General features: G+C 38.5%; 1 protein-coding gene across 6 annotated transcripts in view; it reads left to right on the top strand.

Moving 5' to 3' along the window:
• shank3a (SH3 and multiple ankyrin repeat domains 3a) overlaps positions 1–27,536 on the top strand; it is a 149,663-nt gene that overhangs the window by 7,399 nt on the left and 114,728 nt on the right. For all 6 annotated transcript variants that reach the window (XR_011178931.1, XR_011178932.1, XR_011178933.1 and 3 more), the window contains exon 2: positions 24,346–24,549. Coding sequence is in view for 3 of the 6 variants with exons in the window: in XM_069162858.1 (XP_069018959.1) it covers positions 24,346–24,549 (204 nt within the window). In the remaining 3 variants the exon portion in view is untranslated. The remainder of the gene's footprint in view (positions 1–24,345; positions 24,550–27,536) is intronic.

Below are 27,536 nucleotides of genomic sequence, written 5' to 3'. Positions count from 1 at the left end.
ATCTGAAAATGTATTTGGTTATACTGTCGATTTAGTCTGTCCTGACACCTGGTATAGCAAAATTGCTAAACTGTTGCTGAATCGGTCATTTATCCTTTTTTTCATTAGTAAGGATCAGCATACAAAACATTCAGGAAGCAGCTTCTCATTTCGTGCAAAAAAAAAAAAAAAAGACCAAATGTCGCCAGCGGCAGGTCATATCAGTTCTGGTTAATCAGCGGTAATTCTATAATTGACTTGATAACAAGCCAAATGGAAAAGATAAAACTTTCCACTTTGACTTTGTGTGCTTTCTGCAGTCTGTACTCTGCCAAAGATTGTTTCTGAGTTACAAGAAGCATCAATGTGTAACATTTCTATACAACCACGACTGTTGCCGGTCTTCTCTCTCTAGCTGATTGCATCATATTAGTTTCTGAGGTCACATTCCTGCAGTAAACATTTTTCATATCAGTTCAGTAAATTAAGATATCGGATTAATAGTTTTTAATTAGGCCCTTCAGGATGTTGATTAAATCGCTCATGAAAAATAAGCTTTTACAAATTTAGAAGGGTACGGGTGTTATTTTTGTGTGTCAAACACGTTTAATCACCATTTCCGCCAATCAGATCAGACGCTATGTTGAAGATACCTTGTATTAATGGACTCGCATCCCAATGTTGTATTTTTTTTTGTTTTTATCAATTCAATTAACAAACTGAAATAACAAAGATAATGGCCTGTTGTCTGTCTGTTCATAGCTAATTTGAAAAATGCAATACTTCACAAAATCAAGTTTTAATATTGAATTGTAGAGACCCATTATAAACAGAGGTATTAAAGGGGTTGCTACAGTAACACCACAGCTGCTATGAACAGTCAGTGCATGGCAGAAGTCCTTCATCTCTCATACCATTATCACATAACAGAAAGCACAATGATGTATTGCTTGAATAATAAATAACAGTAAGTTTAGTCATACCATAGGAAATACTTAAAAGAATAACTTAGATACTTAAATAGGGTAAATTGATTCAACTAAGATTAGTGTGTTTGTTCAATCAAATTACACTAAATATTTTGTGGGTCCATTTAAAAAACATTGAAATGGTGAATCCACAACAACTGCCCCCTCTCACATTGTCACATTGATGATGGCTGCTTTTTTTCCTTATCAGAACAAACACAGAACAATACTTTTTTACTATGGGCTTTTCAATGGAATGGTCAGCTGTCAAAACTGTACTTAGTGGTCCAAGGAATAATTTAAATGGCTATCTCGTCTTTAGGTTAGGTTAGGTAGTTACTTTATTAATCCCCGAGGGGAAATTTTTTAAATTTAATGCCATAGCTTTTAAACTTTGATGGGCTATAATGAACACATTTAGAAAATATCATGGACTGGCAAGATTAAAGACGCATTGCACACATTAGGAAAGTCAAAACATCATTGCAGTGTCTGCGATGTTAATGCATTAGGCAGACAGAGGCTTTTTAGCTGGATTTTATATGGACACATTACTGTTTTTGTATTATCCTCCTTGCTTGAGGAGCCCTAGACCCTGGGTACCATCCAATACTACTAGAACTTTCTTTAAGAAGCAGGTAGCTCATGCTATCAAATTCCCTTCTTTAATGTGGCTGTTTCTGAATATCTACTGCTCGGGCGGTGACTGGTTCCTACTGTAGTGTCCTGCTTTCAGATCTGTTACTCCCTGTGCATTGGTGGTGTGCACTAAAGCTGCTATTGCCCTGTAGCTGGAATTGCACTCTAGACTGTCCTTTTGAGATCAGACCATTTATCGTTTTGTCCCATGCTCCTTGGGTACTGTGAGTTTCTGTAGTCTGGGTGCCAGCATTGTGAGCCATTTGTTTATCACTTTTCAGGCTTCCTTAGATATCCAAATGTCTTCAGCAGCCAGGACCTGTTCTTCATCCCAACACCCTAAATTACATCTTTTATGCTTAGACGTTGCCTTACTGATCTTATAGGTAACAAACTGTTTTCAGGTATGGTGGTCGCAGGGTTCGTGATCTCTGCTTATACTCATAATTTGCCATATTTGAAAACATGGCGGATGTTTAAATATTGAAACACTAACTCTCTGATCAGTTTATGGTTGCTGCTATTTATTTCCATTGTTGCTGTATATGTTTTGGTATTCCCTTTCATTCTGTCATGGGGTTCATTTGTTTGAATACCTTATATATTGACAGTACCAGTTAAAAGTTTGGACACACCTCATTTAAAGGTACTTTATTTCTACTATTTTTTACACTGCAGAACAATACTGAAGACATCAAAACTATCAAATACCACAAATGGAATTATGCAGCAAGGAAAAAGGATGTTTCATAATTCACATTTACCACAGTAGCCAATATCTGAACTAGCTTCATGAGGTCATGACCAGAATGTGTTTTCAATTAAAAGGTGAGCCATGTCAAAATTTAAGTAATGGAATTTCCTGTTTTCTTAATTCATTTGAAACGATCACTTGTGCTGTGCCATGGTAGTGTTGGTATTCAGCAAACTGCTGGTCCATCATTACTTAAACACTTGACAGTTGGCCTAACCAGATAATTTCAAGAAATTTGAACATTTCTGGCTCTCATGAGGACCACCCGCAGAAAGACCAAGAGTTACCTCTTCCACAGAGGTTTTCAGCCTCAGAAAACTTCAATTAACCCCACCTTAGGTTAAATCCAACATAAATGCTTCCCATGGTTCAAGTAGCAGACACATCCCAACATCAACTGCATGAATCAGACCATGATATTGAACTGCTGCAAAGACACTACTACTGAGGAACCAATTTCAGATCAGTGGGAATCTGTGTTTTGGTCTGATGAGTCCCATTTTGAGATTTTTGTCTCCAACTGCTGTCTCTTTCTGAGATGCAGAGAAGATGAGCAGACTGTATCTGCGTGCGTTGTTTCTATTGTGAAGCATGGAAGATGAGCTGTGGTGGTGTGTGGAGTCTTTGCTGGTGACACTGTTGAGGAATTATTCAGAATTCAAGGCAACACCTAACCAGCATAGCTCTCACAACTTTCAGCAGCAACACAACCATCCCTTCTGGTTTACACTTAGTGGGACCATCATTGTTCTTCAACAGGTCAATGACCCAAAATACACCTCGAGGCTGTGTGTGGGCTATTTTACCAAGGAGGAGAGGGGCGGAGGGCATCTTTCTGTAAAGCCCCTCGTCGCTCCATGTTGCTACAATTAACTGCATCCACAGTTGCAGGGGTACATGATGTGGCTCGCATATTCCTACCTCCATCTGGTCACAACACCCATCAAGGGAGAGAGTGAGGCACAGAGAGAGAGATAGAGATGACCCTGGATAACAACCCTTCCCCTTGTTTTCGTTTCACTTCCCATTCATTCCTCCCTAGCTCCCCTCCATCTGTCAACAAGGTCCCAGCCTAAAGAGAGATAAAGTAGAAACAAGGAAAACGATAGAAACAGCCACAGTGTAATTTTCTGTCATATCTAAGGGCAAGATGGGAAAAACCAAAAGCTATACCAAACAACAAAATTTCTCATAGAGAGCACAAATGTTTCAGCACCAGTATGACACAACACAGCAGTTTGATTCCCAGTTATACATTTTCTTTTTTGCATATTTTCCTAGTGTAACACTTAAGTCTTACGTTGGGCAAAGGAGGAATTTAACTTGGTGATTTGGATGTCACATGAGGATGCTGTAATGTGAATAAATGCTGTTTATTTGCAACGCTACATTTGGATACTAATGAAATACACAAAACCATAACTCAAAGAGCACTTAAAGAAACCAGGTTGTCCTACTTCTACAACATCATTGAAAAAAAAACTACATGGCAACATGACATCAAAGTCCTTGTCAAAACAATTGATTACATATTTACCTGTCTTTATAGTCAACAAACGGAGGCCTTACTGTTGATCTGTGAGCAATTTCTACCTTTCTTCACATTCAAAATCAATGACATTAAACTCCAGGTTACTTCTGTCTACTCTGCAAGCTCTCTGTCTTTCTCAGTCACTGAGTCATTGCCAAACTAAAGCCTAAGTTCTTTAGATGTTATGTGTTGATCCAACTGTTTTATCCATTGTATAGCAATCTTCCTGCGCTGACTGTTTTCCTTTTCTGCCTGAGAACACTTGAAAGTCCGGATCGTGGTCCAAACCAAGGTGCATGTTTTTGTTAGATTGTGGCACTTATGTTCCTCTCAAAAATAAATTATATGTTTCATCATATTTATGGATTAAGCAAGCTGAGTTTTGATTTCTTTGTTGGCTCTTTTTTTTTTAAATTTAAAAAAAAATTTTTTTTTACTTATTTCCTGGTTCTTTTTCTTCTATTGTTTAATGATTGATGATACACTGCCCCAATTTCCGGTAATTGGTCTGAAAGTCTGAATCATTTGCAAAGTGTTTTCCCAATGCAAACGAACCAAACCATTGTTCAAGACCACCCCTTTTGGGCAGATCAAATTTGGTCCTATGGTCTGTACCGCTGTCTGAGGAACCTTTCAGGGCTGCAATTTTGGTTCAGACCAAACAAAAAAATCTGAAGGTCTGGACCAAGCAAAGTAGGTGTGAAAATACCTTAAAGTACAAGGTAGCACACCTGCCTCTTAAGATCTGAGGCCTGCAGAAGGAGCATCACCCTTTTAAGAAGCTTTATCAGAACATTGTTTTATTAACAACATGTCTCATGTCCTGTTGCTTTCATCTAATGTAGTTGTTGGATATTTAATTAAATTTGATTTGGGGTATTATTTTAATTGCATGATTTTATTGACCTAATTGCAGTCTTGAAAATACTTGATCCTGTTTTGTTTTGAAAGTGCTGAAGGGAAACAATTTCTTCTGGTTGTTGTTATTATTAATGTTCACCAGAGGATAACTAATTCTCATTTACATTTTTTGTGATTGGTTTATTGATCTGCCAACCTTCCTGGTTAACTCCATTAGATAGCTTCTATTTTTTGTCCCCCTCTCTTTGTTTTTCCCTTCTTAGCTGTTGTTTTCTGTCTTTGTTTTCCTCCATTTTTCTCAGAGTCTAGTCTGAAGGAAGACTGGGAATATATGGAGACATTAATATTAGCCCAGTCTGACTGACCTTTGGTTACAAATCTGATCCCAATATTAATTGTATTTGCGCAGGGAGAACACTTCTCTCCATTGTAATATTATATCTATAACCTGAAAGGAGGGGACAGTGGATTTTAATATGTGATTTCTTTTTTTAGCCATTGGATGGCTCTTGTGTCAAAATCATTAAATTGAATAATATTTTACGCTTCAGCTGTCTGACTATGCAGTTGAAGTGAAATGGTATGTACAGTAGCAAGTGCTATCAAAGACAGTTTGAACACAATTATTCAAGTCAATACAGTAATACTATACTCTCTACTCTGCTGCCAATGGGAAAAGGACACCCCCTGGCAATAAACACACTTCCAATAACCTGCACTACATTAGTACTTTGCTAGTCCCACCAGGGGACACTAGTCTCTACTGTATTATCCATAGTGAAATGAGTATCTTACCGATAGCTCAAAGGTCTTTTGTTTTTTTCACTCTTTCTCTCTTATTTTTGTTCACAATAGGAATTATTACAACCGAAAGATCTCATATTTGTTCCTGTGTTTTATTTGCAGTCTTGAGATATATTTTTGGTAGTTGTAAGAACCAGAAACTCTAAACATCTAAGCATAGGTTTGCATCTCGTCTTTTAAGCTCCCACCAAGAACACGCTTTGTTTCTGTCCTTAAGCCACATTGATATCAATGAACCTCTCTTCTGATTGGCTGACTCTTGTCTAAGTGATGCATGCCCAGGTTAACCACAGGTTTTCTTTGGTCTTGTAGCTTGATAGCTCCATGATGTAAGGACCACTCAGCCTTTTCATCCACAGTGGGTCATGCTGAGGGTGGAAATGACATGAGCATGAGTTTGTGACATCATAAACTTAGGGTAGTCCAAACAACTTGTCCAAAATGGCACAGATGCTGAATAAGGGCAGTGTGCATGTCCTTGTGGACTGTAAGTGTGGACATGTTCACAGTATTTATACAGCACCTTACACCTGCTTTATAATCAAAAAAGAATTGGGAGTGTGAACGTGTATAAGAGAGCTACTTTTGGTTGCTGTTGCATCTTGACAGCAAAGAACCGAATAACACATGTTAGTCACAACTTGGTTTTAAATTATTGTGTAACATTTAGGATCTTAAACACGTTCAAGTTCAAAACAGGAGAAAGGTTCTCCTCTCTAAGGGTAGGTTGGCACAATGTTTAAGCACAAAGCTACAATTTCCAAGGAATGATGATCGACATAATGATGTCTTTTCCACTGGAACTGCCTGCTTCTCCAGCTTAACTTGATTTGGTCACATGGATGCACATTGTGCACTCAGATTGTAATTAGTCCCATGTTATGGTATTGTCAATTGTATTGCCAGATATACTCAATTTTTTAAATATTCGAATGCAGTAATAATTAAACATAAATACTTATTAGGAGTAATCTTTATTTCTCTCCAAATCTGTGTGTGGATATGTCTGTCTACGTGGTTGTGTGACTTTCTTTATGAGTGTTCATTTCTCACTGGTGACTGACGTTAACTGTAAATCTTGTTGGCATATTCAGTCTCGCCTGTCGACAGTAATAGAAAAGAGGACTTTAATCGATATTTGTTGTGCATGCTAGTGTGTGTCTGTGTCTGATTATGCATGCATAAATACACATAGTGTCTGAGTGAGGCAGATGGGAAGTAGAAGGTTGAAAAGAGAGAACTTGCCCTTCACTTGTGACATATGTTAAATATATTTAAACAAGCTATTAATGCCTGGAAGTATATGCTGACATATTCGCGTGCTGCTCCTGTATTGGAGCTTCTGAAGCATTTTCCTTGGAGTCACTTTTGAAGTAAACCTGTTGGAGCAGCAGAAGAGCAGCTTGTCGCTCACTATCTCACCTCTAATTCTGGTTCACACCTCTCTGGTTGTGTCCTCTTGTATCATGTTGTTTGCAGTCAACTTATTGCTCCATACGTTGCATGCTGTGTGTGTGTGTGTGTGTGTGTGTGTGTGTGTGTGTGTGTGTGTGTGTGTGTGTGTGCGTGCGTGCGTGCGTGCGTGCGTGCGTGCGTGCGTGCGTGTGCGAGAACTGTGTGCCTCGTTCAGTAATAGGCACGATTGATTATTAAAGGGGTTTCTGTGGCCGGTGTGAATAATGGCTGAGTGATAACACCTGTATGCGATATGTGTCGTGACTTTGTGCTGCATGGGTGAACATGTCACTGTAGCTCAACAATGTGAGATTGTGTGTGATGCAGTGAGATTAATTCAACTATCCACTGCAAAAATGATGCTTGTACACTCAGCTGCTGGGTACACCCAGCTCAAAGTCATGCACTCTAATAAAACAGCTCTGCAGTAAATGTTATCTTTATTAAGATTGTAATGTTGAGTTTTTGTTGAAGTTGTTTGGAGCAGCAATCATTTGGCCCAGCCTCACTTATATGCAGTATGTGGCATTGACAAACATCATACAGGGTTTGTTTAAAGAGCTTTGTTCCTGGTAAGTATTAGTTCCAGCTAGAAATACCTTTTAATCATATGCATCCATTCAGTTGTATACGTTGGTTATACAGATGTATTATTAAGATGCTCTTCTTTAGCAGCAATACATTTGGCTTGTTATTGCAGTCATTATATAAAACATGCATCAGAAGTGCATTTGAAATTTGTCGGTCCAAGCCCTGATAGAAGATGTCAGGGAGTGAATGAGGAATGTAAAATCACGTCCACATGCATTATCTATGTATACTCTATATGTAGATTTTTAGAAGTGGTAAAGTGAAAGGTCATTTAATGTAGTAACCCTCTCTCCTGAAATAATGTCCCTAGTCTTTGTAGTTTTGCATTTTGAACCTCATCTTATTCTAATATGAGTAGAATTTAAAATATGATTAGTTTGACCTTTGAATCTCTTACTGTTTTAAATCAGTGACTAACTCAATTATCCACTGTGGGTTTGACACGGATCATTGACCTCTCCATTGCATTGTCACACACCGGTTACCTGATAAAGTGGATGCAGTGGAAAATGAGGGAAGCCATAGAGGAAGCAGGTCTGGCCTGAGTTGTGCTAGAGCATCCTGCCCCACTGGAGTGGTTGGTTCTGACAGGAAGAACCAGTGGACCGTGTGGTGATGTTTCTCCAAGGCTTCAAAGACCAATGGCACTTGACCTGTCACCATCCTGCTGTCATGCTTGAAATAAGCCAATGAGCAGAGGTGCCCAAATTCTTTCCTTTAATGAGCCAAAAATGAATTTGGTCAGGGGGCTGTGGGCCAAAAATATATGTTTATGTTATGTGAAATTGCAATTCATTAAAATATAATATATTTTACAGAAAACTAACCTAGTTCAAAATATGGTTAAAACTACTCTTTAATCTGCATAATAGTAATTTTATTATTTTGCAGAAATTATTGTCAAAAACATGTTTTTCTAAATTTTTGTGACTTGAGTCTTCTTGACTGTCAGCCGAAAGGCAGTGATGCAGGACACAGTAACCACACATGAACGTTAGGGGACGAGTCAGACAATACCACAATCTGTTGTAAGATGTAGGTGAATGTAATTTCATAGGTTAACAGCACTGCTTTAAATTGCTGTAAAAGACATGGTATGTACTCTTCAGAGCAAAATTTATGATTTGTGGTCATTATGGTAAGGATTTTACAGTATTTAAAAATAAGAAGAATAAGCATGAGCTTGTCAAATGCCATTGTGGGCCGAAACAAAGAAGGTACAGGCCAAAGTTGCCCCACGGGCCTCAAATTTGGCTCCTCTGGTAACATCTTTTGCTGCTGTGGATTTTCCGAGCAAAGAGAGGAGTAGGCTGTATGTATGGGGAGAGGGGGCATACCAGAGTAAAAAAAATCTGTAGTTACAGAGATGACTTTGGGTAATTTCAACAATGGCCAAGTGCCAACACCTAATATTGTCAGTGTATGGCAGTTTTGAGTTAGTTAGTATGCTTGCTTTGGATGAATTGTGGCATTGCCTCTCAAATGGGTACATAATGTGATACGTGTTTCTTACTTGCCATAAAAGCTTTAATGAGCCAGCCCCATTGGCCAGTTGGTTAGTTTCAGCAAGTTCCTTTGGAAAGCAGCTAGGGTGCACTGCTCCTTGGCACACCCCAAAACTATGATGACATGCAAACTTCAGGAAACACAACCTAAGTGGGAAAAAAATACAGGCCGTGAGGCATGATCAAATAGTTTCCTCCATTAATATCAGTACCAAAATATATTCTGTTAGTCTACACTGTGTTTGCTGACTGCAGACAGCATTGCACTGCACCTGCCTGATGTGACTGTTAAGATGCAGGGTAGTCCTCTGTGTCGTGCTTCTGTGGAGGATGCGTAGAAATAAAGTGTACATTTAAAATGGAGTGTGTGTAAGAGACTAAGGCAGACAGAATGTTTGGCTCAGACAAAGCAGCTGGAGAATATCTCTGTAGCGACACCTGTTTCTAAGTGCATCTATGTACATTTGTTGATGTGTTTGGTGGACTTATATATGTCAATTTTGGAAGTTTTTAAATCCCCCCCCCCAAAAAAAAAGAATCAGTGATTTATAAAACACGTTTCACTAGTGCTGCTACATGAACTGAACCCTTTTAGTTCCATCAAATCAACAGATGATAACATGTATTCCTGTGTTTAAATATACAGATTTACCACCTGAGCGTCATTGGAGTTTAGAAAGAAGAGGTCAAGAAGCATTTGCGGTCACTTGGTGCAAGTAAAAGAGAAATTGCAGTAAAAATGAGCAAAAATGCTGAATTTCAAGTGGCTGCAAGTGGACACTGACTGGAGATTACAGCCTGCTATCTCTTTACAAATTCAGGTCCAGGGTTCTTTGCAGATAAAAAAATAAGGTCCCCCTGAGTCTCAGCATTTAAAGCTGCTCAATTTGAAGTTGTTAGAACTACACATCCATCTTTCTTTGGCTCACAGTCCTCACTAATACACTTCCTCTGTTTCTCTCTGTGGACCCTTACTTGCATTAATATTGCTCCTCTTTTACAAAAGTACTCTTCCTCCCTTTCTCTTTCTCTGTTTCTCTCTGTTTCTCTCTCATGCGCCTCTCTCCTTCTCCTGGTATCAACTTCATCAAGTCTTCATCAAAATGCTTGGAAAAGCCTTCCTGTATAGAACCTTTAAAACCGAGGAGAACTGGTGCAGTGATAAAGGCAAAGAGTGGCCATACACAGCAAATTCACATCTTTGGAATAAACTCTCTCTGAGTTCAAATCAACTCTTTTTGCTTGTTCGTGTGAGACCTTTGAATACACTCAAGTCGAGTGGAAGTAACTCTTTTCTAGGAGTTGATTTTTAACACAGGAGTTGAACCTGAACTCTTTGGGAGTTAAAACTGGACTCCCATGAAGAGTACATTTTATTTTAACCTTGAGTTGTTTGAATGTGAAACTCTTTCACAGTGTTAACAGTCAACACTCAAAATTTGTTTGATTTATTCTGAAAAGTTACAAAGAAATAACTAAGGCATGCTGGGAAATGCTAATACGGCAACAAAGCTGTGCAGTCAACACAGGGAGTCGTGTTGAATCATGCTCCTCAACACTCAGCGAATGAATCCCAAAATATTACCCCACCAAAGACTAACACTGAACACAAGCTGTAGTCTAACTTAGGAAATAAACTCCCAAAATCCAACTTTTTGTTTAACTCCAGGATATTTCACTCCAGACATTTGCTGTGTACCAAACATTGATTTGATTGATTTTGTACTTTGTATGTTATTAGTTACCTGTTCTGGGGAGCAACAGAGAGTTTGAGTCAGCTATCCATTCATGACATTACTTTTAGAGCATGCTCACTTTACTTTCAGTACCTAAAACTTTGGCACAGTTCTTGATCTGCCTTGGTCTTGGGTCGATGGTGTCATCAGAAGTGCCTCAGATAAACTATGTAGACCTGGAAGTATCCCACTGTGATTTTATATGCCTGCAGACATAGAACAGGAAAAGTTGAAACTCTTAAGCGATATAGATACACGTCATCCATGATATCTGGTACGCAAATACAGTATTTAACAGCCTCTGTTGTCAGCAAGCTTGGCTAACCCTGTCACACATTTTTGTGGAGCTACCGAAATATTTATTTTGCCTTTGTCTGCACACTAAAGAGGCATTTACAGCCCTTTTTGTCACTGACGCTCCTCTTTGTACTGCTGCTATAGCACCAAGAAGAGGCTACCAACGCACACCTTTACTTCCTGCTCTACTTTCCTTGACAACATGCCACTTCAACACAAATTAAACTCAACTATTCGTATCAAATGGACGGCGTGAATCACGCACCATTGTCCATAATTAGGGAAAGTCCTGGCTCAGCGTTTTCTATGTGAATAGAGTGTGTAATGTGTGTTCATGCAGTGTCTTTCAAGGTGTCTGAATCTTGCCCATTAATCGAGTTAATTGAATCAATGGCGGTTTCTCCTCTCTGTCTCAGGGGTGTGGGATGGTAATAGTTCAGATGTAAACCCTTGGGTGGTGTGTTCATTTTGTGCTATGGGATTTGGAGATGTACCGGAGAGTCCACTGTGTACAGACCCACAGTTAGTTTGCTTTATCCAGTAAGACTGAAGATTAAGAGAGGCTTGTTCATGGTATTTAAATGATAATACCCAATATCAAACCCGAGCTCAGATGGAGCATGTGATCACACGAAGGGGTCAGACTGTCTCGTTCTACAACTAATGGGTGTGGATGCTGACTGTGATAAACACAAATGGAGACATGCTGTGTTTATATTAGTTTTACTGCAGCCAGATGTGGCCTCATGACGTGTTCACTTGTAGCAGCAATGTTTCATGGTTGACTTGTCGCATGCAGTGATGGGAGACTAAGAGAAAGATGGCTGTTGTTTGTTAGCACCACAAGGCCTTAACATATTTCACTGACGAAAGAAGGGTGCTTACTGGGACATTTTGTTTCAGATTCACGTTGATTTCAATTTGCTGATTTAATTTGTGCGTGTTTCACTGAACCAAAACAAACAAAAGATGAATACACCAATAGAAAACTAGAAGTAAGAAATAGACATATGTAACATGTGGAGCTACCTAGAAACCACCGAGGCTTGTTTGTCAGCAGCTCCTGCCTTTTCATCACTTGCTTAAAAAAAGAGAGAGAGATGAAAAGATTTGGCAGTAATCCATTACTCAGCTCTTTAGCATGCAGGTAACAGAAAGGAAAGGGCTTGGGTAAGATTTTGGCACACACTCAGGAACACCCAACAAAACTGAGTTTCTGGCGTTTTAACTTAATAAATGTAATTGTTTGTGGGACGGTTACTTTGTTCGCACTCTTGTCGTGACAAAGTTCATCAACTAAACCTCCAATTTCACAAATTTCTTCTCTGCCCAACAAACTAATGGCCAAATCTATTCCAGTAGTAGATCATTTTGTTCAACTTAACACTACAATTAAAGATGCATGTCCTTAAATTCAACTGTTAGTCATATTACAACAATTTGCTTATTCAGAAAGGACAGGCACAGCACAAGGTATTATTAAACTATTTCATAATGAATCAGAAGGATACTTTGCCCTGCCGTTGGTGATGAGTGTGCATCGCCATTTTTTCTTGTGTGTGCTCTGCAGTTACACATCATTCTGATGGGAAATTGCATACCAAGCCTCCTGTATTAGAGTGAATGTAATGTGTACCCTGATGTCACTGATGTCATGTTTAAGTCTGGTGCAGTTAAGTCTTAGTCTTTGTCTCCTGCTACACTCAAATACTCTTCTGACAAGAGGGTAAGATGAACTCTATGGTTATAACTTTTTTTTTCAGAGGTTTGTCCTACTGATTGCTGCTGCCTGAACTTTTGCATGTACATCTAAGCTCATGTTGTGGCTATTTTTTTTTTTTAAAGAGTAGAGGCAAACTGACAATTTCATTACGGAATCCCACCAGAAAATGCATTGACAGCAGGACTTCTTTACAGCTGCAGAACAGGTAGTGTAGAAACAGGCTACAGTATATATATATATTTATTATTTTTTTTTTTTTTATATTGTTTATCATCTTTGTGAGTGGCATAAGAGATAAACAAACTGTAGAGTGAAAGAGACGAGGGGGAGGTGTAAAGTAGATTTGGAGCAAGTCATTCATATCGGGCACTAACGTAACGTAACTGCTGATATATTATAAATGGCTGCTTTTACTGTACCATAAAATATGGGGTCTGAAATATTAAACAGTGTTAGTTTTTATCACAGTGCTGAACTGACTGAGACAGAGAAACATGCCCCTGTTATTGCTCTGGACGTCAGCCAAACCGACGGAAACCTCCAGTAGTGGAGGATATAAGGTCACAACAGGCATTTAATTTAGTCTCTCAAATAAACCCAAGCATCTCTGTTGTTGAGCACAATGAACACACATACAGTATGTGCCATACAGTAATGTCTAATGTCTTATTAATCCTACCCACTATACAGTACTATCTAGTTTACAAACAAACATGTTATCTACACTAGTGATGTGTAATAGAATAGCCCTTTAGGGCATTGGTTAGGACTTTTAGCTTTCTCCACATCCAGTAGGAGGCTCAGCAGCGTTAATTAGTGCATATGTCATCTGGGCTGCGACAGCCAGAGGTCTTGGGAGATGGTGAAAGGGCTGTGTGAGAGTCATTACACTCCATCATCTCAGCACTCTTCTCTTCTGCTTTCACTTCACTTCACCACTACGTTCCACTCTTCTTTCTTCTCTCTGTCGATGCATCACGTCGTGCTAAAAGGCAACAACAATGCCTTGTCTCTTTCTATTTAGACTGGATGCCATTTGTGCCTTTGGAGATACTGAAGTCATGTCCTGTGCCATGCATCATCCTTGCTTGCATAATCCCAAACAAACACACACCAACAATGCATCTTAATTAGTAAAGCACTTTTCGGCTGTGTTTTGAATTCAGATTTGGTATGACGTGTTTGTTTACCCTTAGTTGACCTGTTAGCACTCAGTTGAACTTGAGTCCGTGCTGACTTGTGTCCCCCCCCCCTGCTTTAATAAAGCCACTCAACTCATAGCCTTAATCTAAGTGTTCTCTTTGAGTGTAATGCACTTTTTAATTTCTAATTTCGGTGGCACTACAAAAGCACAATATAGCATGCTAATTTTGTTCATTAATTTGTAACTTCAGGCCAGACTTGTTAATCAGAGACATAAGTTACCACTGAATATTACTCTGGTAATGACTTCTTTTTTTTCCCCACTGTTGCTGAAAATCTGTCACTTGTATCAGTGTAGTTAATCACATCTTGCCTTAGATAGATACCTGCAAAGTCAACAGGGTAGATGGGCCTGTTGATATATATTAGGCTTTTATTCACATCACATATACATTCCAGTGTTATTCTTACAGCAGATTGTGATTTTCAGAAGCATGAAGTGAACCAACCGAGGTGGCCCGATAGCCATGGGGTTGGCATGCATACCACATGGGTGCAAATGCCCTGAGCAGTGAGTTGCCGGTTTGAGTTCCTGCTGGCTGGATCTTTGCTGCATGTTATTTCCCTATTTTTCCCCACATTTCCTGTCTGTTAAAGAGAGATACTGACACATTTTAACCTCCAAACACCAAATAATGATCTCGCTCCAGGCCATTTAATAGACTAATTGAAATCATGCCCCCCTCTCTGCCTTCCTTCACGCTTCCTCTGTTCATTGTCCCACCATGCTCCACAAGTGTGACCTACAGTTGGTTGCTCATCTCTGCCTTCAAGCCCATATTCTCCTGTCCAATCATCCTTCACTGAATGTCACTAATTTAACCAGACAAAAGATCAAGGCCTGATGAAAGACTGTGAAGACAAGAGAGAGACTTAGGAGAACAGTGTTATACCCCAGGGTGTCTAATCGCAACCGGAGTGGGAATGAGTTTGACTTGGAGGCACTTTAATAAACACACGACGCCACACTGGTGGCACGTCTAAACAAATGGAAGACAACCACTACGATGACCAGCCATGTCTCTGTGTAGTGGAGCACGTCACACGAATCATTGAAACATATGCCTGTTGTTATATCCTATTCTGCTCGAATATAGTATCCTCATAAAGTAACCCACCTCCCCACAGCTCTCCTTTGCACTTATTTTTTTCATTTTCCTTTATGATCATTCACACAGAAGTGTTACATTAGCAAGGCTACATAGATGTAGTACTGCCGAAGTTCACCAGAGTTATGTTCCACCACTTTTTACCATCAGTGAAGAAATAAAATATTCCCAGTTATCGTCATCTGGTTGAAATTAATTTACATTCATTTATATTTACATTTTTAAGTGCATGAAGATCTGATAATTTCTAAAGTATATGACATGCAAGAGAGCCAATAAAACATAAATGGAAGGGTCAATTTTCCATACACTTCAGGTGTATTCATTGATGGTATGGATATCAACTCAAAGCCGATTTTTGAGCCGCTATTGTGTGCCCTGTTAAAGTTATTATATTATGCTTCAATACAGTCAGCATTTCCTGTATCCATTTCAAATTAAAAGCCTTCAAAGCATTTCAGTAGATAGAAACCCTTCATATCTTTACAAGACTTTTATTGTGAAACATTTGAAGAAACATATTCTGACTCAAAATCGGACAGACACACTTTCGATGACAAATTCAGAACCACCGTTGAAAATAGCTGGATTATATAGTTGAGCTTGAGTGTCACGTGCCCTAAAGTACTACCAACAACACACCCCTATAAGGCTACAGTATATGCCTTTGATGCTTCCAAGGCTATTATACATCTCTAGATAAACAACAGCTACATTTGTGAAATGTAAAAAGTACATTTGACTGCAACAAAACACTAATAAACTTGCTGTCTATGGCACTTTTTTTTTTTTTTTTTTTATAGATTCTCTCCATAGTGTACGTGTTTACATATTGTAATATTGTGTGAGTTGTTACAGTGAAGTATGCAGTACAAACAACATCTCAACATTCATTTCCTATTGTGGTGGCTTTCTATTTTTTCTTGTCGTGGCATTGCTATGGTCTGTAGGCACAGGGTCAAGACCATGGCTTCAATGTAGGAGAATGTAGTTACACATGGCTGAACATGTGACACGCTAGAGTGGATGATCACTCACTGACCATTACAGTGAGGATTTACCCAATTGGCCACATGCAGGTGTATCTACTCACATGCACTTAATGCGTGTTCAAGCGTTAAGCCTCTACCACTGTATTTGTCACAAATTAATGTTATATAATTGAGTAGTGAGGTGCAACATCGCAGCTCACCTCTTACATGGATTAAGTTAAGCTAATTATTATCATAAAAATATACTGTTTGGCCCAAAACAGATATTTAGACTTTATAGCAGATGTTTCCCCATGACAACATTTTTTTTTTTTTAAATGTTGTTTGTACACTGGTGGCGGAGCATGCAGGGCTAAAATTTAATTTCTTACCTTAAATCATTTGCTATCGTATCTGTTTTTTGTAGTAAATCATGTGCATCAAGCACCAAGCTATTTTAAGCTTTTCCACACCATCCTCCTGGATAATTTGAAACATCTCCATGGATAAAACATTCCTGTTTTAGCAATGGAGATGTTTCAAACTATCCAGTATATGAGATTTTACACTTTGAGGATATGTAGGATCATACATAGTTCATACCAATCACTCATTCGATCATTATCTGCCTCTTTTTTTTAACATCTTCATCATCTGTCTGCTCCTCTTCATCCAAGTAGTCGGGGATTAGAGCTGCATGACCCTCCTTCTTCCTTCCAACAGACAGCCGCAGTAGTTTTTCATTTATAATGTACGGAATGCATTTTTAAATACTATATGATGTAATACAGCAGCAGTTAGCGTCAACTGGCAGCAGTCACATATCAAGATGGCTTAGACATAAGTGAGCTTATCCGTAAGAGTTAGAGAGCCTTCCGGTGGCTCACATTTGCCCACATCCTGCTTCACCTAACATGACATGCTGCTTTAAGTTCTGTCCATGCGTTATAATCTGCTTGATGGGTGCTTCAATGATCATAAATAATAGATGCTGGTTAAAATGACTCTCTGGTTACTCATTATCTCTACTGGCACATGTATTTATCATAAATCAATAATACCTGGGCTCAACAAGCCAACACAACTGTAAAACTGACATCGGTATCCTAATATATCAATTAACAAGGTTATCCTTGACATAAGCCCATTTGACACAGCACCAACTTTTATATCTGCAGAGAGTAGTGTGGAACTATTATGTTAGAAATAAATCTGTATATGTTATAACTCTTGTTGAAGTCTTTTAACGTCAAATCCCCAAAAGTTGCTATGACCTAGAAGACCGACAGTCTACTTTCTGAAAATCAATTTTAATCACATTTCCATTTTGTATTTTCTATTATCTAATTCTTTCCAAAGGTTGTTGTGATTTTGCTGTCAAAACAAGTCCTTTGATAGACTGACAGGCAGACATGCAAACGCACAGTTGCATACTCAGTAATTGCACTATATGCTTTCTGGTATTTAAAGGCATTTTTCACTATCCTGCTCTTTTCCTCTGCATCCCCAGTTCACTAACTCTGTTTGTTTGTCTCCTTTCTACTGCACTGAAGCTTTTTCTTTTGCTTTCATGCCTTGAATGTTATATCCAGTCTGGCTCTGCATTGCAGTTCAAAGACACGACGGGGGAGAAAGGGAGATTCATTCCTTGCCCACATTGAAACCTCTTGGACACTTTTAGGGAAGACCCATGTTTACAGTGCTGCCAAGGAACAACAGCACAACAGTGAAAACCTGGCGATTCAGTGCGTGTGCGTGTGCGTGTGCGTGTGTGTTCAGTTCAGTTCAGTTCAGTTCAGTTGCGGGTCCACCTGAGTGCAAAGGTTTTCTTTTTCAACATCCTCCATACAAACAGTTCCAGTTACACCTTAAAAACTGTAAATCTGGTTTTATGAACACTATTGTATTCCAGTCGAACATACCAAATGTGCATGTGTATAAAGCTATTGTCTCTTTTGACATTGAGAAATAAGGAAATTAATAATTTAGTCCAGAGAAAGCAGTCAACAACCAAAATTATGTACTGCTGCTGCAAAGGGGTTGATGGTGTTGAAATAATGCAAGTCAATACCACAATCCTCCTTATCAACAGTCATACAGTACATGTGGAGGTCAAATAGACAGGTTTCTACCCTCGGCTACAGTCTGAATGATCGGTTATAGAAGGGAATATTGTTCACATCATCCACCACATTTTTTTATCAGTTTATTTGAGAATCTTTTCAATTTGCAGGAAAGACCGATTAATGCCCAAAATTGAAAATTGAAATTAAAATTATATACTCTACTAGCTAGCAAAGGTCGTCCTGCCTTCTTCACTGCTCCCAATTGCATTTGATGTTTTCGTTCTGTACTCCTCATCATGTGTTGAAGAGTGGACTGACATTCTGTTTGTTTTGACTCAAATTCACAAAGTATTAATCTTGAAATGAAAAACAATTTGGTTCGTGCTTTTTGTTCCAGATATTAGAAAATCTTTCACCAATGTGTATGAAATTGATCATATATGTCAAACTAATGCCACATTCCCAGATTTCGTGTTAACAACATGGCCTAATCAAATCAATCAGATGAAAAGATGAGTCTGAGATGGAGGACATTTGCTTTTTGAACAATTTCTGCTCAACATGTGTTAGTCATTGCCATTAAAAGAAAAACATAGTGTAGTTATACCTCTTAGCTCTTGGGTAATTTGTAAGCCAATAAAAACAGACATGAACCAACCTTTACTTTTAATTCATGAGCAAATGGAATTTGATTTGCACTGACTCTTTTTAAAAAAAATGTTTTACTGTCTTTACTTATAGCATTTACTGTATTGGTTTGAACTTCAGGTAGAAAAATGCAGGTGTCTTCAGGAGTATACATTTAAGTTTGATCATGACTTCACACATACGATTGTGCCTGTAAATCAAACCTTCTTGTTTGACTAGTGCAAGTCACTTGACAGTTCAAGTGCCAGGAGTGACAGATGGAGGGGTCTGGTGATTGTCTTGAAAAGAGTGGCTCCAAAGTAGGCCGTGTAAACTGAGACTTCAAAGCTGTTATGGTGCCAGCGGTGATCAATGAGGCAGGATCATCACACAACTGCCAAGTGACCAAACTACGCAGTGTCACAGAAAGTCGTGCTGGAAGTTTACCCGGAAAACAAACAAATCCAGCTCGTCTTCTATTTCAGTCGATACACGTTGTGTTGTTGTCTGAAGTGTGGGGAAATAAGCAAACTGGTGCAAATGCCATGTATACTACACCTTAAACAATGTAACTATACTGACACAACACAAAAGCATGATAGGATAGGGCTCTTTCATTTTAACCAAATCAGTTAGAAAAGTAAAATTTGATGCCAATGTAAGCCTTGTACTATTGCATGTTTTTCATTTTCAACTGTTGCAGCCACTAGAAATTATGCTACTCTATATTGAATAAATATACACCTAATCAATAATTACATTAATGCAGGGATATTCAGTTCCTTTCTCAAAATTATTAGACCATGGTGTTTGGTAATTAATAAGAATAATTGATACATTTCAATCAGATTAATCAGTTGTGTCTGCTCAAAAACAAATCATTATTTGTTTTCAAATTAGAGTGAATGCAATTATAGTGTTAGTTAATGCAGTGGTTGTGTTTCCAGTAGGTTGATGGAGTCTCTGCCTAAAGACCCTACAATTCCTGCCGATTTGAGTTTGTCACCAAAGTCACCGAACTCTGTTCTCTCATAGGAATTATAAAGGTGCACGTCATTCTCCGCTATGAGACCCAATAAACACACAGTGAGGGGGATGTCAGTAATGTCTTATCAGGCTTGAAAAGTAGATTGAAAAGTTTTTTGCGCTGGATGAGTTTACACCTTCTATTGTGCACTACATCATCACACCACATATGATCGAAATAACGTAGCCACAAGCAAATTACAATACCTTTTATTAGTGGGTGTTGATTGAGCCAAAACAAATCTGTAAAAAATGTTGAATTAATCAAGTACAGTTTTGCAATTTGACTACCTCATCTTTATTTTAAAATTGCCGATGAGCTTGTCATGAATATGGTAATTATAGTCATTAGTTTTATTATTAAGCACCAAAGTAGTCCTTCTATGAAATGGTAATTAGGGTCATGCCCTTAAAGAAAAGTTTTTCTATTATTCTATTATTGATTATCAAAACAATGTCAGCACAGTACAAAGCAGTGGCGGGAAAACAGAGGTGATGCAGTGGAAAGGTGAACAGCATGGTGTGAAGTGTCAGGGTCAAATTCTTCGTCAGTTGTGTTTTTTATGTGGATTCAAGCAAACTTGGCTGACATACAAATGGACAAGGAGAGACGTCAAACACATTTTAACATGGACAAACAATGTACACACCCTCAAAGACTGACAATTACATCAATGTAATTCTTGTGTTGCCACCTTCAGAGCTAAAATAAAGGTTATTCTGCACAGCAGAGCGACTGCAAATATGGCTTATAAAACACATGCAAAGTGAGTCTTCACTTTCCCAGTTTGAGACGTTTCAATTTATTGTTTTAAATTTTTTTGATTCATTTGCATTGAAATATTGAAGAGTATCCAAAGCTTATACTGGGATAGATGGAAATACATTTAAAAAAGAATAAATAAACAACAAATACATAAGTAAATAACAACGGAATGTCTCCAATAGACATACCAATCAGGTTTTGGCCGCAAAACCCTTTTCTTTGTTAAACCTTTTTTTTTTTTTTTTTTTTTTTTTTATGTCCCTAGCTGATAAATAATGAACAATACCTAACTCTCTGTCTGTGTATCTGGGTTTTATTAAAAGCTGTTTGAGAAGTCCCCTCGACTCATGTCAGCCTGACACACCGGCTCACATCATAGCTGGCACCCAAAAAAAATATGTTCCTGCATGTTGATTCTACTATCAACAAAGACGTATGCAGACATGACTGAAGCATTCAATTCGATTTGACTGAATAGTCAATTCGCTTTATCTCCAACCGTACCAGATGATGTGAAAGCTTTTGTCACTGCAAGTGTACATGAAAAACCTTGGAGCGCCAAATTATGACTTTAACAGAAATGAAAATGTTTGAAGGAAACATGTCTCTAAAAGTATTTTTGCCTGCTCATCACAATTAAGTAGTTTATCAGTGTCAAAAAAAAGACTGTAGACAAAAGTAGAAGTAGAGCAGCAAAAGTTTATGGCATCATGGACTTTTTATTTATTTATTTATTTCAATATTATGGGGAAACTTGATTTGTTCTGATTCCTATACGATGTGTGCGGTCTCCACTGTACACAGTAAATAGTGTTCCTTCTGCTCAGTGTTATAACAGTTCCCAGACTCAGACAAATCCTCGAGGCAATAAATTTTGTTCTGTCTCTGCTGGTTTTCTATCTCTGCTTTCTCTCCAAAGTGGCACACTGTTATTTTTTTTTTTGTATGTATCAGTTTTTATCTTCTACAATTACTTCTGTAATTACTAGCTCTGACTGTTATTCTTTTTTATCACACAAGGTTAATAATAAATATGGACATTTTGTCATGAGTGAACTTATTTTATTGGATATTATCATGGCTTAGGTTTTTGAAGGGTTGACTGTTTGTAGATGGCAATATCTCCCTGTTTCGACAAGTCGGTCCCAAGTGGCCTTCTTAATCCAAAACCTTCAGTCTCCAACCCTCCGTCGTCTCTCAGTGTAATGAAAAAGACAAGCTATCTCAAAGTGAAGATGCAGCTTTTCAAAGCTACATTTGATGTTAGTTTTGTTGCACTGGCAGAAAAATAGTTTCCCAGTTCTTGTGTCCCCCAGGTTTTTAAGTAGATAGTGACAATATATGTAAAAACTGCCTAGCAGAGGGTTGGACTTTATGCTTAAACACAGATTATATTTTTATGCATCATTCTTAAAACTGCTGTTTTGGTGGATTGACTTTCCATCTAAGAAGTGGGAAATAATCATCATTGTCAATGTAAACATTGCATTATTAGATACAGTGGTTGTCAAAAGGCAAACCATACGATTTATAATTAAAACGGCACAGGTTTCAGGAGTATGGATGGAAAATATGTGGCCTAAAGAATTAAACTATTGAAAACCAAATCCCTTTTTATTGTAAAAACTGAAGTTGTTTTAGGTAATAACAATGTAGAATTTGTTTAAGTTATGTAGCTGATATGGTAAAATTTATGCTGCATCCACATCAGCTCAGATAGAGGCCTCCCAATAGAATGATGAAGAATCAGTGTTAATGGCTTACAGTGAACTGCACAGCTTCTTGGCAGGCTGCAGGGAAATCAATTTTAGTAGTGCCTGGATTTGATGGCCTCATACAGCCAGACTGCAACTCACAAGCTCAGTTTTTATTAAGAGATCTAACAGTCCAATCTGATACTTAGCTACCTATCAATAAATGTTTAGACGATAACATCTCACTGGCTCCAGGAACTCTCAATATTATCATCTACCACTAGCTGAAGGAGGAAACTGTCTGTCATCTTTTTAATCAATAGGATTGATCATATCAAGTGTAATGGCTGATATAATTTTATGATATTATGGATACCATGTTCAATATGATAATCTCATCTTGTTCTTTTAACATTATCCCTATAAGATTGTGAAGAGCGGTAATAGGGGCAGCTGTCCTAATCTGCATGCTAATATGCAATATCAACTGTTATTTGCTGCTTAAGGAGACATAGTTTTGAACCCACTAAAAAAACAAAACAAAAAACTCGAACATCGAATACACTCGAACGTCAATTTTAGAAATTCTAGGAATTCTCAAAAATAATAATATTTCTGATTCAGGTTCATGTTCTGCAAAGCTGTTGGTTGAGCTCAGTGTATTTCTTTGACACCACTGAACACTATGCAGCAGAGTAAGACAGTAGACTATGGTACAATCAAATACAGCCTTTCCTTTGCTGCTTTACTTGGAAATTATCTCAGGCTTAGTAGGTGTTACCTTGATAACCTAACTAAAGTATATTTATTCATGTTTTTGCACATATATGCTATAATGTTTTTCATCAGGCTAAGATTTTTAAATGTATGGACGGGATATTTGCATGTCGTTATTAATTGTGTTGTACTTCTGTGAGACGATCTGATTTATCAACAGATGTGTGAGTGTCAGAAACATAGTGATGTTGAATAGGATGGAGTTGAGGCTCCAAGTCGATATTGCAGGCAACAGTGATTGATTTATTACTCATGGGTTTTGCTCTCTCTCTCTCTCTCTCTCTCTCTCTCTCTCTCTCTCTCTCTCTCTCTCTCTCTCTCTCTCTCTCTCTCTCTCTCTCCCTCTCCCTTTCTCTCTCTCTCTGTCTCTCTCTCTCTCTCTCTCTGCCATCTGTAGCTTAGGCTCCACAATGTGGTAACTGGAGGGAAGTGCTGTGCCTTGCCACCATAATCCTGACCTTTTACACTCTGGAAATACTGGTAGCCTAACGCAATGTAGTGATTTAAGTGTTAACTTGTGTTGACGTTATATACCGAGTGTGTGAAGTTCAGTTAACAGTTAACCAACCTGTATCTCAATAATTTATAGAAAAGAGGAGCACCACTGAGGTTATGTCTCAGAGACAGATTTCAGTCTATGTATTGCATTGTGTATACAGTGGTTTATTAGAGCACGGAAGTCAATAGAGTGGGTTCTATATTTTACATTTTGCCCACAGACATCCATACCTTTGAACTCTTGCATTTAAGACTGAAGACAGAGCTACTGCTGCTATTGGTGTACCAGTTACATATTGCCTTGCTTAATTCTGAGAGAATAAATAATGCACTCTCACATATAATACAAATTCATATTGCTAAAAAATGGGTGTCAGCAGAGTAAGAGCTTTTGATTATATCATAGTTTTGTTTACTTCACTATGGTAACTAAAACTGGTTCCCAGGGTGACCTTTTGTAAAAAGTAATGGATAATGGTAAAATGTTATCATACCTATGTGAATTGCCTATTATAATAAAAGGCCTTGCCTCTACCACAGGCGTGACGTTGGAAGTTCAATACATATACAGTATCTCTGATCCAACAGGTCCTTCGATATATATTATTCTAACACATTTTTCACCAACTAAATGCTAGAATTATGCAAATCAGTAAAATAGCACTCCCAATCTCTTAGTTTTACTTAACTGAAGTGCATTGCATGGTATGTAAAAAAAATGACTCATGCTTAACCCTCTTCTCTCTTTTCCTCTTATCTCTGCAGAAATGTATGAAATTCAATGTGGATGCTCCAATCTGGCTGTCGAAGCAGCGAATCCTGTGTACTCTCAACCAGAGCCTGAAGGATGTTCTCAACTATGGCCTATTCCAGCCGGCTTACAACGGCAAGGCTGGCAAATTTCTGGATGAGGAGAGACAGCTAAGGGAATACCCCTTCCCATCCATTGCTCCTGTACCTTACCTGGAGGTAAGTGTGGATCATGTGTCTGTATGTGGCTTTAAGGAGTGGGAGCAGAATAGAGCAGTGGGTGGGTGGTACATGCCCCCACACCATATGTAATGTCTTTCTATGTATTTTATTGTCCTCCAAATATATATTTTTGTCTTTGGCGAAATCAATTCTGCTGTTCTGCAATTTCTACAATTCTAAATTGATTCAGATTCCAAAACTTACATTTTTCTGTCTTAGATAGCGGGCGGACACAGCTCTGTACAGTGTAATGTGTGCACACACACTAAAGATGTAATCTTGAAAAAAAAAAAAAGGCAAGTATTTGGTTGGATTTTAGATCTGTTGTCGTAATAGTTAACTTTGCACTCTTACATGTTAATACATGACTTATGTAGTGCATCAATTTTTAAAGGGGTAGTGCTGTAACAAACTACTGTAAATGCATCACCTGCCAACATATCAGCCAGCTTTGATTATTTTACCCAGAAATTAGCGTGTTTTTGTGCCCTCTGTTTAACACACACAATAAACATACTGGTGGCCAACAGCAGTATGGTGCTACACATTTGTGCAGTGTTCAGCAATAGCTGCAGCTTCCCTGGCCATCGCAGTTTGAAAATACTTTAAATCAGTGGTCTCTCCCGCTCCGCTACGAAGCTAATATGGTGGCCATTTAGGATGAAAAATCTCCATTATTTCATATTAGGATGTGGCTAAGTTCTAATTCTGTGGGTCTTTTTTTATCTTTTTTTTCTCAACAAAAACGTAATATAGAAGTACTAACAAAATAATAAATAAATAAGCGGCACAAATAACAGAAATACACCACACAAACATACGGCACATATACGTGTCACAAATACGGCAGACATTCGGCAGTGACACCTCTCTAACAGGAGAGAACAAAAACATAGACCCAATTCCAATCCGGCCCCAACACACTCCCACTCTGTGATCGAGTGTCACTCGGTGTGGAGTAACACTCGTGGCCGTGGAGGGTGTCTTCATTAAGGTGGCGTGTCTGAAAACCACGACAATCTGTGGGACGCCCTCACCTCCCTTCAGCGGAAACTACGACAGTACTAAATGCAAGTGGATGCAGGGGGAGATGTGGCAAAAGATGAGAAACCTAAATTATTGTTTTAGCCGTCATCAATCTCATTAGATTATTATCTTTGTTTTTTCCCACAGTTCCTACAATTGTAACAACACAGCTAGTAAAGTCAAATAATCAACACATGTACCGTTTTCTCAGGTACAACAGCATGTTTATTTCAAAATGCAAACTTCTAATCCCGTAATATGTCCACAAAAACAGTTGATCAAATATTTGCTTGATGAGAGGTAACTTACAGTACTTCTCCATTAGAAATAACGTCATGGAACTAACAGTAGGTGTGTGGCGTTTCATGCCGGTCTCCACAGCTGTGCGGCACTTCTCAGGGAGTGAGGTTCGTAAGCCTGCATCGATGCAGACTCAGTGTTGGTGGCCTTTGTGACTCACTACCATTTCAGGCCAGTTGGTTTGGAACAACGATTAATGTGGCAGAATCTTCCGCGCCAGCGCGCAAACGGAGTGAGTGTGTCGGGGCCGGTTTGGAATTGGGCCATACATTGACAACACTGCCCTGCATAATGCTACACAGTACTTGTGCTAAGCATTAAACTCAGAGGCTGTTTCATTTAAAACAAGAATCAAAATGTGTCCACAAGGCAAACTATATTAGCCAAGTTGAATACAAAACATTACATTATTAAAAATCATTAAACAGTTTCCTACCTAATTCACCGGCCATGAGCAATGGCGGCACACGTGCTACATTCACATTCCACTAGCAACTGCGGTCCTAAACCAACAATTACACAAAATGTAGATTTGGATAAGTGCGTTATACACATATGAACCAACATATTGCGGTATTTCACTAAATAACCACTCATTAACAGAATTATTCATAAATTTCCTCCCCATTGACAAGAGCAGCCACTACTAGCCAAAGAGCGACTTAGGTTGTACTTCCTGTATTTTCCCAGCGTCCTTTGCCATCTCAGTGCGCACACTGCTCTAAGAAGCGGTAAAGGTACACCCTCTGCTGTCCAAAGTTAATATCTACATTAGCACTGCTACAACGGGAAATTTCATTTACTGGGGTTTATTTCCTGCACATACAGTATGTTTAAACTTTGGATTTTACCACCGGGTTACACATACTCAAATTGTGGACTGTTTTGGATGCACCAACCGGGTACTTGCAGTGCTCCTCGTGTTTCCATGCTTGATGGTCTGAATGCACTTGTGCACTCAAAACAGTGAGTGTTTGTACTTAAGTGCGTAATTTAGAACATAGCACAAGAGTACTCTCAGCAAAAGATGAACACTAGACGTTAGCACTCGCAAATTAGTCGACCAACCAATGCGTACTGCACCACTTAGTGAACCTTCCAGGCTCCTGTGATCAGGTGAAGAAAATAACTGAGTCCATGTCCTGTTTAAATCTTAAAGATTTGTTGCAGTACACAGTTATGGATAACGGTGGGTTTCCTTGTTTTCTTGAATTACGGTAAAGAGGGCATTCTCACTTCTGGAGATATTATAGAAACATTAGTAGATCGTAACATAGAAGTAAGTACCGCAATGGTTTTTGAGGGAGGGTCCTCGCTGCTTCGCAAAGTTCGTAATCCAGCCTTGGAGAGAGATAAAGTAGGAGAATATTGAAATAAATGTCTCTAAATCGGGTCAAAATACTATGCAATAATATGGAAAGGGTATACAGCCCTATAGTATTAAATGTAACCATTTCAAAGTGATCTGTAAGGGCAACTATAATGGTCTTTGAGGTTATTTTCTTTATACTGTAGAGTAAACAGACAGTTACTCATTTGTCATTCAAGAGTGTCTGTTGTAGTCTTTTTGACATCATGTTTGTGTGTGTGTGTGTGTGTGTGCTTCACAGGCTCAGACAGCATTTGGGTGTGTGTATCATTCTGAGTCAAATGTATGT

Source organism: Embiotoca jacksoni, unplaced genomic scaffold, assembly GCF_022577435.1.
Source record: "Embiotoca jacksoni isolate LCO1_2020_lvr unplaced genomic scaffold, fEmbJac1.0.p SCAF_3, whole genome shotgun sequence".
NCBI classification, from domain to species: domain Eukaryota; kingdom Metazoa; phylum Chordata; class Actinopteri; family Embiotocidae; genus Embiotoca; species Embiotoca jacksoni.
Note: the sequence above shows the minus strand (reverse complement) of the source record. Positions and strands in the feature narration are given on the sequence as shown.